This window comes from Emys orbicularis, chromosome 9, assembly GCF_028017835.1.
Source record: "Emys orbicularis isolate rEmyOrb1 chromosome 9, rEmyOrb1.hap1, whole genome shotgun sequence".
NCBI classification, from domain to species: domain Eukaryota; kingdom Metazoa; phylum Chordata; order Testudines; family Emydidae; genus Emys; species Emys orbicularis.
The window spans coordinates 19,795,217-19,811,470 of record NC_088691.1 but is presented as its reverse complement, the minus strand read 5'-3'; the positions used below and the strand labels follow the sequence as shown (position 1 = coordinate 19,811,470).

The 16,254-nt window shown below is 45.2% G+C and overlaps 1 protein-coding gene across 1 annotated transcript in view; it reads left to right on the top strand.

The window, feature by feature from the left end:
• The window catches only part of AMOT (angiomotin), a 46,002-nt gene that overhangs the window by 14,484 nt on the left and 15,264 nt on the right, over window positions 1-16,254 (top strand). The window contains exons 4-6 of the mRNA XM_065410877.1: window positions 3,686-3,830; window positions 5,707-5,799; window positions 9,099-9,244. Of these exons, the coding sequence (XP_065266949.1) occupies window positions 3,686-3,830; window positions 5,707-5,799; window positions 9,099-9,244 (384 nt within the window). The remainder of the gene's footprint in view (window positions 1-3,685; window positions 3,831-5,706; window positions 5,800-9,098; window positions 9,245-16,254) is intronic.

Genomic DNA, 16,254 nt, shown 5'->3' with positions numbered 1-16,254 from the left:
CCTCTGGGCAGGGGCAGCTTCATCTCCCCACATTAAGGGGGCATGGTGCACAGAGGCCAATGTACTTGTCTGAGGACAGAAAGGCGTCCAGATCCTGGGGAGGGAGGACTGTTACTGGCAGTGGGGAGGCCACTGGGGAGGAGAAGAGCAGCCAGGCAGCGGCGGGTGGGTTGGAGCTGCCTCTCAGCTTCATATGCACCATGCAGGTGCCGGGGCCTCCTCAGCCAACCCGGAACCTGCATAGCACATAATAAAAACGTCCTCCTGTGGACGTGGAAACTGCCAAAACCGGCAACTGGAGGTCCAGCGGTAGCGTCAGGGCAGGCAGAGCCTCCCCTGGCCTATTATACCCGCTGCTCATGGTTTAGGGGATTGGTTATCTGTTCTGTAGCCTTTCATCTCTATCCCAGTTTGGAACCTGCCCATGTTGGTAGTGCCTAAGCTTTATCATCTGCTGGCGTTTTGTTGATCTACGTGTGATGAGTTGGTGGCCTCATTTCTGCACCTAGCAGATGATTGTGCCTGTTCCAAGTCCCAATAAGGGTGCCAATCTCAGAGAGGCGGGTTGCTTGACTGGTTAGCTCAGTTACTTAAAGCCAGTGCTAATAACATTGAGGCTGCAGCTGGTATGAACTTCCTGTTAAGTCTGGAGAAGGCTTAGGTATTATGATGGTGGGTTCTCCAGAAATACTTGAGATTACATAGGCCAGAGACTAAGTCAGTCATGGGGACTGAACTACCTTTTTGTCCCCGGAAATGGTCCCTCCCAAACTGCCTGATGGCATTGTGAGAGAAGCTTGCACAGCTGCTACCCATGCTGTGTATACCCTGATCTGTGGGTAAATAAAGAAGTTTGGACCTACAGGGCTGTCAAGCCAGCTCTTCTCTCTGGCACTATAAATCCACTTAAATCCCTAACATAACACAAGTCACGTGGAATTCTAGTAGCCTCACTGTTGCTTGCTTTATACAGCAGGGATTGGCAAAGTAAGAGAGACAGCCCTCGCCATCACACTGCCACGTATGGCTTTTATAATTCTTAAAAGGAGTGTGTGTTTGTAGTTGTGCTCGCCTGATAGATAAACAAAAATAAATTGCTTGTTGGTTACTGAATTCACCAGCAATTAGAACCTGCAGCTGGTCAGTCAGCTCTCCCTTTACCCTGCAGACGTAGAGAGAAGGTGAGCACTGGCTGCAGTTCAGGACTCTGCAAATCTCTTTTTGGGCCTTGAACTGCACTTTGGCCCCTGAACAGCCTGCAAGGCCCTTGAAGTGCCTGGCTGTTGTAACTTTTACCTAGTTGTTCTTGTTTCTCGTACCATGTCTGAGTTCCTGTGTTTGCTGTTTCTTCCCACGGCTGCTTATTCCCAGCATGACTTCTGCCCAGGTTGGTTGGTTTGGTTTTAGGAAGGTTCCAGTGAGGGAAGTGTTTCAGTGAAGTGTTTGACAGCTTCCTGATAACAAGGGATAAAGGAATTCTCTTTCCTCCCCTCCCTCACCCCTCCAAGCAACTTCTTGCCCAAGGAGGTCTGGTGAGGTCTGCTGTTTGGTGGATTGTTAATGCCAAAGCGAGATTAACATGTCCTGCCTGCTTTGGAGAACTAGAAATGAATTGGCTTCTGTCTCTGGTGAGCAGTTCCCTGCTTAGACGTCAAACCAAGAGGCTGTACAGTGAGAGGGGATGGGGAAAGCTATATTTTACTGTTTAAACGACTGTGGCTTCAAGACTCTGTAAATTGAAGTTAAATGACGACTGACCAAATAGTCTGGTTTCTTTTCAGAGCTGTCTCTCTCAGGCTGTGGCTACACTACGCAACTTTTAGCGCGGGGTGGGCAAACTTTTTGGCCCGAAGGCCACATCTGGGAATAGAAATTGTATGGCAGGCCATGAACGCTCACAAAATTAGGGTTGGGGTGTGGGAGGGGGTGCGGGCTCTGGGGTGGGGCTAGGGATGAGGAGTTTGGGGTGTAGGAGGCTGCTCTGGGCTGGGACTGAGGGGTTCGGAGGGTGGGAGGGGGATCAGGGCTGCGGCAGGGGTGCGGGAAGGGGTGCAGGTTCCGGCTGGGGGTGCAGGCTCTGGGGTGGGGCTGGGATCGAGGTGTGTGGAGAGCGGGAGGGGGATCAGGGCTGGGGCAGGGGCAGGGGGTTGGGACGTGGGGAGAGGCTCAGGGGTGCAGGTTCCGAGCAGCGCTTACCTGAAGTGGCTCCCGGAAGCAGTGGCATGTCCCTTCTCTGGCTCTTACACAAAGGCGCAGCCAGGTGGCTCTGCATGCTGCCTCATCTGCAGGCACCGCCCCTGCAGCTCCCATTGGAGCACATAGGAGCCAGAGCAGGGCCATGCCAAGGCTTCCAGGAGCCGCGTGGTGCGGCCCCCGACCCTGCACCCCGGCCGGAGCGGGGCCGAATCGCGTGGTGCGGTCCCGGACCCAGTGCCCTGGCCGGAACAGGGCCACCCCAGACCAAGCACCCCAGCCAGGGCACCGGAGAGGGGCCGAGCCTCATGGTCCGGCCCCCGACCCAGCACCCCGGCTGGAGCGCCAGAGTGGGCTGGCTTAAAACGGCTTGTGGGCGGATGCGGCCCACGGGCCGTAGTTTGCCCACCCCTGTTTTAGCGGCACGGCTGTGCCGCTAAAAGCCACAGTGTAGCTGCTGTTTGTCGGCAGGAGAGAGCTCTCCTGTCAACAAAAAACTTCCACCCCCGAGGAGTGGCAGCGGCTTCGTCGGCAGGAGAGCGCTCCTGCCGACAAAGTGCTGTACGTACCGGCGCTTTTCGTCAGTAAAATTTTTGTCGTCCGGGGTGTGCTTTTTTTAACACCCCTGAACAACAAAAGTTTTGCCGACAAAGTGCCACTGTAGACATGCCCTTAGTGGATAGGATACTAGACTGGGATTCAGGAGACCTGGGCTGTGTTCTCTGCTCTGCCACTGGCTTGCTGGGGGACCTTGTGCAAGTCACATCACTGCTCTGTGCCTCCATTTCCCCAGCTGTAAAATGAGGATAATGATACTGACCTCCATTGTAAATCTCTTGGAGATCTATTGATGAAAACACTATCTATGAGTTGGGTATTATTGTTATTTATTAATTAGATTGAAGATTTGTAAGTAGAACATACACAATAGAAGGGTTTAGTACCCGCGGTGGATTGTTATCCCGTAAATAAATACAAATCTGCAAAGCACATCAGTAATTTACAGTTTGGTATTAATATTTTAAAATATAATTTTTATTTATCTGCTTTGCTTGTTCTTTGGCTTTATTTTTTTTCCATCTGCATCAAAGTCCTTCTATGAAATTGCTTTTGGACCAACCTCATGGTGGGTAGTTGTGCCCCTGCTCCCAGACCCCAGCATCAACACCTGCAAAAGGGCGTTTCTGTCTTTTCAAGTAACTGTTTCCACGCACTGAGTGTTGTAATCAAGAGCAAGGGCCTGGAAGACAGGACTCCAGCTCTTTATGTCTAGCTGTGCTGCTGACTCCCTGTGTGACCTGTGGTACGTCACAACCGCTTTGTGTCGCAGTTTTACCCACCTGTACCATGGCTGTAATCATGCTTTCCCTCACTTGAGGCTTAATAAATCTTTGTTCAATAAAGCGCTTTGAGAACCTCAGAAGAAAGATGCTACCTAAGTGCCAGGCATTGTTAATGCTAAAGGAAATGGATGCTTTAATTTGCTCTGCAGCTGGAAACAGAAATTCAGCAAGTTTCTGAAGCATATAAAAACCTGGAGAAGTCTTCCTCTAAGCGGGATGCCCTGGAAAAGGCTATGAGAAATAAGCTTGAAGGAGAAATTCGTAGGCTTCATGATTTCAACAGGGATTTGAGAGGTAAAACATTGAAAATGTCTGTTTAAATAAATTCTTTTGTACTGGTCTGTTTTCCTTTGTGATTCACTTGTTATGGCTGATCCGCTTACAGAGCATGACATGATACTCCAGGTATTCTCAACTGTCTAGTGTTGCCAGCAGAATGCTGGGGGTGTAGAAAGGTGAGGTTCGGTTGATTACTGCAATATCTAACTTTCAGCCTGTTAATCATTAAGGAAACAGAAAGATAGTGACAAGCCAAAACTCTATCCCAGGATATAATCCTGGGGCTATTTCTCACATTGTATTCTAAAAACATTTTATTCAAGTGCCAGTGTGAAACTATGAATGCTGACATTCATGTCCTGTCCAGTGACCCCTTTGCACTTAACATTCCTTATCAATCCAAGCAGCTCTTCCTTCAGACTCCCCTTTCCCTTCCAGGGCAAGATGCTGTCTGTATTTCCTTAGTAGTATCTGGCTCTTGGTAAGAAGTTGCAGCAGTACCGTGGCTGGGAATCGAGGCTGTCAGCGAATGGTGTTCGAGCCTAGATTGGCAATGGTTAAGCATTTAATTTTCAAAGGGAGAAAACAGCTTGTGGTTTTAGAAACATAAACTCAGAATAATTTTAACTAGTTCAGCCTTTTCTATAAAAGCTTTCTGGTTCCCCTGTGTGTTATCTGCTGTCGCTGTCCTCATGGTCTCTAACCATTTAAAGCCAGGTGACTTGGGAGAATGGGAAATATTTTGTCTCGGTCTAACGTCACGTAGGGTATGTCTAGGGTTTTAAAAACCCACAGCAGCCATTCTCAGAGCCTGGGTTGCATCTCGGGCTGGAGCTTGGGTTCTGAAGGCTTCCCTAGGCTTCAGAACCCGAGCTCAAACCTCTACCCAGCTGGTTTTAGTGCTGTAGCGCGAGCCTGAGTCTGAGACTCACCGGTGTAGGTTTTAAAATGCATAGTGCCTAGTACTACAGTGGAGGGTGACGTACAGAAGCTTGTAATAAATAAACTAACCTCTTTTCCCAGCAAATCAGACATCATAAGCAATTAATATACGTGTCCTAAGTCTGATACAGCCTTTTGTTAGCTCTGCTGTTTCAAGAGACAAATGTTGATACACTTACTATTAGGGTTATTCATTTTTCTGGGAAGTCAGGTAATCAGAGATCAGGCCACTAGGGCTTATAGTTTTCCAACTTCTGCCCAGAAGATTTAGTGGAGGATTGCGAGAGAATTACATACCGTGGCGGAAGTTAATTTTAAAAAATGATATCCTTTCTATAGGTTTTTGGAGCCATTCTGTATTATTTAAAAGAAAATTATATCCCGGGGATAAAATTCCATAGGATGGTTCAACACACTTGTGATTTTTTAAATTTTTTTTCTAAACGCTTACATGTTATAGATCTTTAGTGAGACAAGGTGGGTGAGGTAATCTGAGAGAGAGACCTGAAGAAGAGCTCAGTGTAAGCTCGAAACTTGTCTCTCTCCCCAACAGAAGTTGGTCCAATAAAAGATATTATCTCACCCACCCAGTCTCTCTAATATCCTGGGACCAACATAGCTACAACAACACTGCAGTGCAACATAGATTTTTAGAGTAATTTCTGTAGAATTCTGTTAGCTTCATCCCCCATTGAATTCTCTAAAATATTCCCCAAGAGTGTTGTAGCTAGAAATATTTAAACAGCATCTGTACATGTTGCGAAAGCAACTGCCCCTTCAGTTTCTGATCCAGCCTTTTGTTTCACATTGTTTAGAACCAGGAGTCCTTTGCATAGAACTTGTTTTTACACATGTCCAGAGTAGATGCAACTCACTTAGTGATTTTAAGAGCATTTCTGAAAGTTTTTCATTCTCTTGTTGTTTCTCCTCTTCAAAAAAAATTCTGCAGAGCGTATGGAGACGGCCAACAAGCAGCTTGCTGAGAAGGAATTTGAGGGATCTGAGGACAATCGGAAAACCATCTCTCAGCTCTTTGCACAAAGTGAGTCAGAGGTTTACTGTGGTCTAGGAAAAATGTGCCATTCAGGCTGTGAAAAATCCTCCACTCAGGCGGTGTCGTGTACTCCATATCAGTCTGTCTTGTCATGCACTCAGATATTACTGTGATGTAGGGCACATTAGAGAGTCTCTGAAACTACCAGTGCAAGAAGAAGTTGAATTCAGGTTTCTCCTTCTGTCAGCACATAAAATACATCTGCTAACCTACAAACACAAAGCAACCTGCTTACAGGGTAAATCCTATCAGGTGGTGAGGGGCTTAACATCAGTGTGCTTCCATGCATAGGGTGGAATTCTGATACCTCACATGGGCAAGGGCTTGGAAGGAGGCGAGGGCAGACGAGGAGCTAAGTTGAGATCCAGGGCTGTGGATCGCCCAGCTATTTCCCAGACAGTCGCTCATTGGCATGATCAGTTTAGCAAAGATGCTGGCAGGGAGAACTTTCAGTCTAAAAGAATAAAAAGGAGGAGCTCTGCCTCTATTCTGCTGGGCTGGGCAGAGATACCCAAGGGTCATGACTTATGTCCAGAGCAGTGGATCCATCACAGGGCAAACCAAAATTGCAGGTGTGAAATTTTGCCTTTCCCCGTACTGAAATATCTTGAGGTTTATGGCAGTGAGTCAACTTTCCTCCTAATTCCATGGTGCACTCCACCCTTCTGACAATGCTTGCTTCTTTCCAGTTGTGTTATGTAATGTGTTTAAAAAAAGAGAGAGGGAGAGATAAAATTGCAAAATAAAGAGGATTTGCTGTGGTGCAATACACTCCGCTTCTCCTTCTTTGCAGTGCTGAAATCCCTCCCTTGTGCTGTCCTCAATCTACCTCTGTTCACTTAGCCATTCATGTTGTGAGTATGTGGCTTTGAAGTCACAGGGCTTAGCTGTCCATGTAAATCCCTGAAGATGGTATTGGGAAGTCTACTTAGTTGTGAGATTAGTTTAGTTTGTTTTTTTAAACTGGATTAATAGATGTTGAGGTAAAAGTACAAGAGGAGAGAAATGCTGTGTTTTATTGCTTGATATATAGAGGTGTACCATAGCTCATGTGAGATGTCTGTCTGCATAAATGATACAGGCTGGATCCTGTTCTCACTGAAGTCAGTAGCGAAACTGCCATTGACTTTGGGAGCAGAATTGGGCCCTGTAGGTGTGAATCTGTAGGTTACAGTCCTCCAGGCTGTGATTTAAACCTGCAGTACCAGCTGATGTGATCCTTGGGCTGTAGGAAAGAATCACCTACGGAAGGGCAGGTGGTGTTGCTGCCACCTATTGTCCCACGTGTTTCTGCCAGCAGAAGCCAGCTTAAGGTTGCAATCAGGGCTCCATAACAGCCCCACTTCAGAGGCTGCCCCCGTGGGGAATGTGCTGCATTGGCATGCTTCTTCTTGGCTGCCCTGGCCATGCTCCCTCCCTGCCACAGCAACCATTTTTTGGGCTGCTCTGGTCCCCTCACAGAAGGGAGTTTGTAGCCGCTCTATGCTGCGAACACTCCACACGTGGCTCTTTTCTGGTGGAAGAATGGAAACCGCTCTGCGCCTGTAGATATATTTATACGCTGGTGTACACCACACACTGTCTATACTAACAGCTAAGGTCTGGCATCTGTTTTTCAAAAACTTCCACCGCTTGTCCTCATTCCTTTGCATGAGATATTAGTTTTTGGAATGCAGTTTCTCTGGTGTCCTCAATGCCAAATGTAGATTGCTGCAGGGGTGCCTTCTGAAGTTGAATTAATGTTACTAGTGCAAGTAATTGGCTTCTGTTGAGGACTTCAGTGACTCTGCAGAAAGCACGGCCGCTCAGCTCTCTTGCTTTGCTCATTTATAGGTTTGCTTTACACACTTGCATTATATTTCCCCTGTCCCTGATTTTGTCCTGTTTACTTCTTCTGTGAATGAACATGCAGTGTAACTGCATGGATTCTGAGGCATTCGTGAAGTTCAGCTCTTGATGGATGGCAACCTAACTGGAGCAGTCAATGAGCATGGAGTAGATTCCAGTCGATCTTGTCTTGACTTGGCTGTTTCCATGGTAGGATGACAGTGTGTGCGTTTGCTTCTGGCATTTGTGGGGGTGTGTAAATCTGGACACCACCCATTGTCCAGCTGAGACGCCAGTAGCATGGCTTGGATTCTCACAGTATGAATTGGACCTGATGAGGTTAGAATTGAAGGGAAATACAGTCGGGACTGAAATAAACACTTGAGAGGGCAGAGGAAGCAAACATGTAAAATTGTACCAATAGCCCAAGTGAATCTGCTTCCGGAAAAGATTTAAAAACCTGAAGTCCAAGCTTGCAGTCTGTGTGCCTCATCGCTAGCAGTGTTATCTGAGCCAACTAATCCCTGCATCAAGAGATGAGAAACCATCAAATAGCAATGTTAAATACGAAATCCAAACAATTCAATAGATTTTAAGGCCAGAAAGGACCATTATGATCTTCTAGTCTGACCTCCTGTGCAACACAGGCCTAGAACCTCACCCAGTAATTCCTGTATCAAGCATCAGTTCTTCATCCAATGTAAACAACTGGCAAGGGCATCCAGTGCTGGCAAATGGTGCCAGGTGATGCCTTAGAGGGTGAATTCTTTATGTAACCAAAGCACGGGTACAATTGGACCAGTGACAGTGCAGGCCAACGTACCCCAGTCCCCACCTGGGGTGTCACTTTTAAGGGCGACAGAGAAGAGATGAGCTTTCATTGCTCATTCATTTCCTGGCCCCTCTGAAAATGTCGGCAAAGGGGGCTGCTGGGGTGGTGCTTCAGTAGTGAAGACACTTGCCCGTCAGGAACTGAACTGAGGTCAGTGAGCTGCCATGGTATTTATTTATATTTCTGTATTTACAGATTAATTTAAAAATGTGCTCATCACAGAATAGGGAGTCACAAAAGCAAAGGTTACATTATGGCCCTAAGCCGGACAGCTCCCCTTTGCACCCCTGCCATCACCCAGCCAGCAAGCAGTGATGTTACCAGGTTAGCTTGTTTTCTGATTTTAAACCAGTGAGCTAGAGATAAAAGGTGCTTTGTCCTCTTAGCCATCTATCTAATCAGGGTAAGATAAATGACCTAATTTAACATATTTTTCTCGGCAATCCATTATTTCTGTCCCTCTGTATATAGAGAGATGTCTGCCCTTTCCCTTCTTTGGAGAGCAAGCAGCTGTCAGCAAAGACCCTCTCCTTCTTGATCACTGGTAGAATTTAGGGGAATGCCCCACTCCTAGACATCTGTCAAGGAAAGCTCCATCCATTTTACATTTCCCACTTTATTTCTATAGATAAAGAAACACAGAGGGAGAAGGAGAAACTGGAGATAGAACTAGCTGCTGCACGCTCCACCAGTGAGGATCAGCGAAGGCACATTGAGATCCGTGATCAGGCCTTAAACAATGCTCAGGCCAAGGTGGTGAAACTGGAGGAAGAGGTAAGGGCACTGGTAGAGAGAAATGGGGGTAGCTCCAGGTACGTGTTAACAAAAGAGAATGTGGCAGTGATTTGCCTTTTACAAACTGGGTAGGAAATCTGCTATCTTTAAAGCTGTATCTGTTCAGCTTGTGTCGGTTAATTAAATTGGTGCAAAAACAGAGTGTATAAGTCATAAGCCTGTATTTCCTTTAAGGGCTTTCATCCTTCGAACAGCAACATTTCATTTTCCTCCTTTTTTAAATGATGATAAAGATGGGCTTGAACTGAAATCTCAAATCCAAACACCCCCAGAATTTTGGGGGAACTCAGGTCAGGACGGGCTTTTAACTAATCGTGAATAAACTCTGTTCACCCCGTTGTCCACTAACGCTATGGTGGTGTTCTGGTACAAAGCTACACTGATCACTTTGTATTCCTTACTCATATTGAACTGGGTGGAATTGAAGAGTAGCTAATAAAGGAAAACAGTTTTAAAAGCAAAATTTGAATTAACAATTTTTTTTTAATAAGCAAAGAATCGACATTCTGTTTCCCAGTGGAAACACACCCGTGTCATAAAACCCCCCATGATGGTTGGCAAATGGCAATCTTTGCAGACTATTACGATCCCGTTTAGACAGTGCTGCTTGGTTGGTGTGCATCCCCATGTCATTTGTGTGTGCGCCAGCCAAAAGAATCCCTATCCTGAGGAACTACAGACTTAAGTACAATATAAACAGGAGCCATGCACGTGCTACATGGTTATTGCAGTGGAATGGGAGGGTTTTCAGATTCTTCTTAAAGGAGAGGATTGACATGTCTGAGACAGAAGGTATGAAGATGCAAGTAGTTGAAGCAATCAAAGTGGGATGTCTGGGGAAAGACTTTGGCAAATTCTAGAGTTGTGGAAGGAGAAGAGGGCAGAGAGAGAGCGTTGGATGAGGAGTCATTTGGAGAAATGGAACTTCAGTTTTACACCGAATTAGAGAGGTTAAGGATTGAATGGATATGGATTATGAGCTCCCCTTTGAACATATGAGGGGTTCTTGCACATTAGGGTTGAATTGCCTGTGTGGGGGAAGCTGGCCCTGCTGCTGCCTGTTCTGGAGATAAGCAGAGGAATTCAGGCTCAGGGACTGTTGACCTTTAGCATCTTTCACCAGCACAATGTCACACTAATGCTGCAGAATATTTGAGCTGCCCCAGGTATAGTGCGGTGCACAGCTGTGTGGGAGACTTGGCTTTGCTCCTCAAGATACCAGGGGAAGTGGGCCTGAGAGGGGGTGGGGACTTTGTGAAGCTGGAGGAGGCTGGAGGACTGAGGGGTTGTTAAAGACCAAGAGGCAAAGTCAGCCCTGGTTGCAGCTGACACAACTCCATTGACTTCAGAAGAGCTGCAGCAGCTTATGCCCAGGCTGAATTGGGCCTTGTATATGCTCAGGAGAGTAAAGAGTTGTCAGGTGTAGGCTTTTAAAATGAGAGATGATGCAGTTTGATGATGCAGACTATTCTAGGACTCGATCCTGCAATGGGTGTAGCGCTTTGGCCCTGATCCAGCAAAGCACTTCAGCACATGCTTAACTTTAAGCATGTGTACAGTCCTTGCAGGTTTGAGCCCCTATTTAGATTCTGACACTGCTTCCATCATTGTAGCATCTGAATTCCTGCAGATTAGTAATATATAAATATCCACATGTTGTATTGCTAAAAAGCCATCTTGTACTAGTAAGAGATTAGTGGTATGCTGCGGTCTTATAAATATTCTGCCAATAGACTTATGTTTTTAAATAAAACATGGGATATACTTAATGATCCCTGTTTTTAGGTCAAATGCACTATAGTCTAGTCTGTATAAGGGTTTGTGGTGGTTTTTATCCAGCTGTTGCTTGAGTCTAGGGCCCACAGGAAGTGCCACCTTTCCTGTTGCAGATAAATACGGACGCTTCTCAGTGAGTGAGCAGAAATTAACTGTCAGGGTTGCACTCGTTAATGGAGGCATGGGGAGAATGGAGAAAAAATGACCACTCTTTCCAGGTCTCCCAAATCACTTTTCATTAAAATACTTAGGATCATGAAGGATTTGTTGCCTCATTGGCACTAAACTGTGAGGGCTTCTCAAATCCTTGTTCTGCTCTTTCAGTAAGTTTCCAAAAGCAGGCACAGGAAACAGTTCAGTGCTCAGAGTAACAATTTGAAAAGGACTCTAAATGTCAGGCTATGATTTAGTGGTATCCAGTGACCAAGATATCTGAACAATTTGTCAATGATTTCTTTGATTCCTGCGTGCTTTACCCGAATAGGCAGTCCCCATAATTGTCAGGAATTTCCAAATTAGTGCTGCAGAAGAGGGTGGAGTTAGTTATGTTAACACTTGGCAGTGGCCCTGGTTTAAGGCCTGAGGGATGCTGTGTGTATATGTGTGTATTTCAGTTGTTGCATCCTGTATTGTGTGGTGTTTTTTTCTTCTTCTTCCTCTTTGGTTTCCTACTCAGCAGTTTCTCATCCTGTCTGATATCTATCAGATCCTTTTAAAAAACAGAATTTATTCTAGTTTATATCAGAGCTAGAAACTATGTGCCGCTGAACTTAAACATTTGATTTGCAATCAGGATGAAGAGATTCTTTTCTCAGCTCTGTTACTGACTCACAGACTTAGGCGAGTCACCTAACTTTCTGAGCCTGTATATTCCTCTTCTAAAACCTGGGGATAAAACTACTTGCCTACCTCATCGGAATGTTCTGAGTCTTAATTAATATTCTGTATTGTAAGATCTTGGTGGCAGGTGAAAGGGTTATATAAGTACTAGTAATACTGAGAAAGCAGCCTCCTTGGAGTTCTCCAAACACATTGTGGAGGCTGCTAGAGTAGGAGAAAGGGACGCTCACAGAGTATTTTCCTGCACTGTTAATAGTAGATTAAATGTTTCTTTAAATAAAAGTTTAAAATATAAGGTGCAATTGAAATTAAAATTAGATGGGGTTGGTTTATTTCTGAGCAATAGTAGGGGTATGATCATGGATACTTAAAGGGAACTCAAAGCAAATATGTCTACAGGTACCCAGTATATGTCTGTGTGTATCATATAATGTTTGCCCTTAACTGCTTATCTGTGCTTTAAAAATGATTTCAGGTGGTGTTTATCGTCCATTTTTTTTTTTTTTTGCACTTCAGAAATAATGAGGGTTTAATTGTCCTCCCTTTGCTAGAGGGCCTTGGTAAGATCTTGAGGGAGGAGCTGAGTAGCAGCTTGAAGCTGTAATGTGAACTGTGGCTTTCCCTCCTCCTGATGCTCACCTACAACTGAGCCAGCGGTAGCTCTGCACTGCTATGTATGAGACGCAGGCCTGACTAGAAGCCCGGCACTTATGTTTCTCAACACGCAGTAGGCCAGGGGCATGTATATAACAAGATCAGTAACCCAAGGAGAAAAAAGAGAACCCCATCTTTCTGTGTGTTTATCTTAGGTATTTATAACTACTCATTGGTAGTTAAGGACTATGCTTTTATTTAATGTGCATTTAAAAATAAAATGTTACTACTCAATATATCTGGGAGAAATCTTGTTATATTAGGACCACATCGTGCCGTTGTCGCCTCATATCGTACCTCACTGATTTCAGTGGGGACTTCTGCTTAGCAATCAGTGGTAAGAGAAGACCAATTGACTCACAAGGGCAAGTTTTGAGATGAGTTCAGCTCCCACTGGTTCTCAGTGGGAGCTGCTGGGTGCAGAACACTTGCAATTCTGTCCTCTTCATTGAGGTGCCTGAATGGGAACTGAGCTCTTTGGAAACCTGGCTTATAGTTTGCAGCAAAATGTGTCTTGTTTAGGCTGTAGGTGCAAATTAGTAAACACTTGTTAAACTCCCGATCAAAGAACCTCTGTGTTTTCCTGTGGCCATGGCAGTCTCATTAAGGAGAAAATTTACTTAATGTAGTTAAGGAAATGGCTGGCACTAATGCCAACAATCCAGGCCAATGAATCTTCTTCCTCATGTTGGCTCAGGCTGATCAAGAGGACAGCTATTTTGGTGGCTGCCTCTGGGATCATGGGAAAAATTGCTAGCTTTTTTGAGACGTTGAATTTAAAGAAGAATGGGCTGGCTGCAGAATAGCTGGCATATGCCTGTTAGTCTAGTTCTTTCTTTTGCTTGAATGAGTATCTGAGAGGTTGCTGAGGGAATTGTTAACCATTGCTATGCTGTATTATTTTTTCTAGCATGGCAGGAATGCACAGTGTAGGTCAGACAGGGAGACAATTTGGTCTGGCAGTTGGAGCAGGCGCCTGGACTCCTGGGTTCTGCTGCTGGCTGTGCCACTGACTTTGTGTGACCTTGGGCCAAGTACTTAAATTTCCCCTATAGCATCGATTTCTCATCTGAGCAAAGTAGGGTGTAGCACTTGCCCATCTCATAGAAGTGTTGTGGGCTTGAGTGGTTTAAAGCTCTTTGAGTTAAAAGGTGCTATTGAAGTGCAAGTATTTTAGCATTAGCATGGGTTGGCTTCATGTATGCTGCATTATGTAGGGCAACATTTTTGTATAAAGTAGGTAATATATTTCTAGTCAGTTTCCTTCTCCTCATTACTAAGTGCCACAGCTTCACGGTAACACTTGAATGATGACAATGTCATACCAAATCCATTTCTAGGGCAATATTTAGCCTTTTCCTCCTCAGTTAAAAACCCCGATTGTCTATATAACTAAAACATAGTTTACATGAATTCTATATACCGGAACTAAAATACATGCTGGCTGTACAATATCTTGCAATCCCAACTGGTTAATTGTTAACTATGGACTTAATACTCCTGGCCACTAAAGCAGACTTTTCTTCAGCCCCTGTTGTAGGAGTCAGTAGTTTTGGAGCATGGATTGCCATTCTTCCCTCAATTGCTTTGCAAAGGTTTGAGTGGTCTTGGTGTACAGCATGCAGGAAGATGCTAGGGGTCTAGGATTTGTTCCAATATAGGTCTTGTCTGGACTAGGATTTAAAATTGCAATGTTAGCATGTGTTGGGTTACATGCTAACTAACAGGTTTTAAGAGTCTACAGTGGGCAAGACACTGGGCCTGTAAGTAGCACATACTAATCTGGTGAAGTTAATGTTAACAGAGTTGCAGAATCTACAGAACTGGCCATACTGACCAGACCCATTGACTCTGAGTACCAGGCCTTCAGTATGGCAACAGGAATTTGTCATAGGTGCCTAGTGCAGTACCCAGCCACAGCTGGTGCTAATGGAGGAAAGGGTCATCAGCACTGCTTTTAGAAGTCTTATTTTAAAAAGACGATTTTAAACTCAACTTCTCCTTAAGCCAGTCGACTCTTAACATCTTCTTGATGGAGGGCCAAACTTCAACCAGGCTGCCACATTTCCCCCAAAATGCAACTTTATCTGAGTATAACTTTCATCCTCTCGGTGCCACCACGGAACAGAGCCCGAGCGTTCCAGGCAGGGCCGGCTCCAGGCACCAGCTTACCAAGCAGGTGCTTGGGGCGGCCACTTCGGAGAGGGGTGGCACGTCCAGCTGTTCGGCGGCAATTCGGCGGACGGTCCCTCACTCCTGCTCAGAGCGAAGGACCTCCCGCCAAATTGCCGCCGCAGATCGCGATCGCGGCTTTTTTTGTTTTTGTTTGGCTGCTTGGGGCGGCCAAAACCCTGGAGCCGGCCCTGGTTCCAGGTACAACAGTCCCAAAGTAAAGCAATTGCCACTAAAAGTACAGATTAGTAGATAACACACGCACAACTCACAATGTAAAGGAAAACGACCTCCTCCCACATGTATAAAGTACATTGGGGAAAACCCTGGAAACAAATTTTGAAGGAAATATTCTTTGCAAAGGAAGCTTCTAGAAGACATAAGACATTACAGCCATAAAATGTGAACATAAACCAGCTACCAGAGCTAAGGTAGCCCAGTTTTTTCTGGTTTATCTACAGTGTAGGGGAGTAATGTGATATTTCTGGTTACACTGTGAGGTTTATCTGTGGGCAGCTGTTGAAATGTTGACTTCTTAATGGTGTCTACTGTATCTTATATGCTGTATCTGAGATGTCATTCATAACAATCACTTTTAAAGGAAATACTTTATTTGCAAACATTGTTCATGCATGTGTGTATGGCAATGGGAGAAGAGAAAGGTGCTTTTACATTTCCCCCCCCCAAGTAGTGTGTGCACGTCTTTAATGACCCGTCGTTCTGTAATGATGCAGAAATGGCTTTTTTACTGCTGCATTTCCAACTCTGTTTCTGCCTGTTAGTAATTTTCCAGAGTTGGCTTTGAGGCTTTAACCCAAACAAATGGAGAGACAATATTATGACCTTCCATGCAGCAAACCCTACTCCCTAGTAAGAGGATAGTATTACCAAATTGCTTCAGCATGAGCTCTTGCTGAGGCCAGTGGCGTCTTACTGGAACTGAATTCAGTCAAACTGAGGGTTCACAGGAATCTTGCAGGAATATATTCCAACAGCAGAGAGAGAGTTATATACATTATATACGGGTTAAATGTGCTTGCACTCTTTTCTTAGTATGTTTCGGCAATAGTGAGCAAATTCCTGTGGGGAAATACATTTTTAGCTGCATCTGAACTGATTCGGATTTAGGATAAACCCATTATAGAATCAAAACACACTGGATAGATTAAAAAAATACGTTGAAGATCTCAAAAATGGCGGGTGGGAGGCAGATGCTGACAAGTGTTACCAATTTGCTGCAATAGTGCTATCCAAAACAAAGAGGATAATGGCTGGGAGGGTTTCTGAATCATTGCTGGTTACGCAAGATGTCCTCTCCCAAAAATCCTCGCTGAGTAACTCATCTGGAGCTATGCATCTCTTTGAAGGGGAGGAATTTCCCCCCTTTTCTCCTGTCATTGCTTTCTGGGCTGAATTTGCTTCATGGAGGCTACTCCAGCCTGAAGGATGCAGCAGCCTCTGTGTCCATAGTGCTCCCCTTGCAGCTAAGGACCTGTATAGGGAAGGGTCTTCTGCCCTGACTGCCTTTGTTCCCTCCACCTGAAACC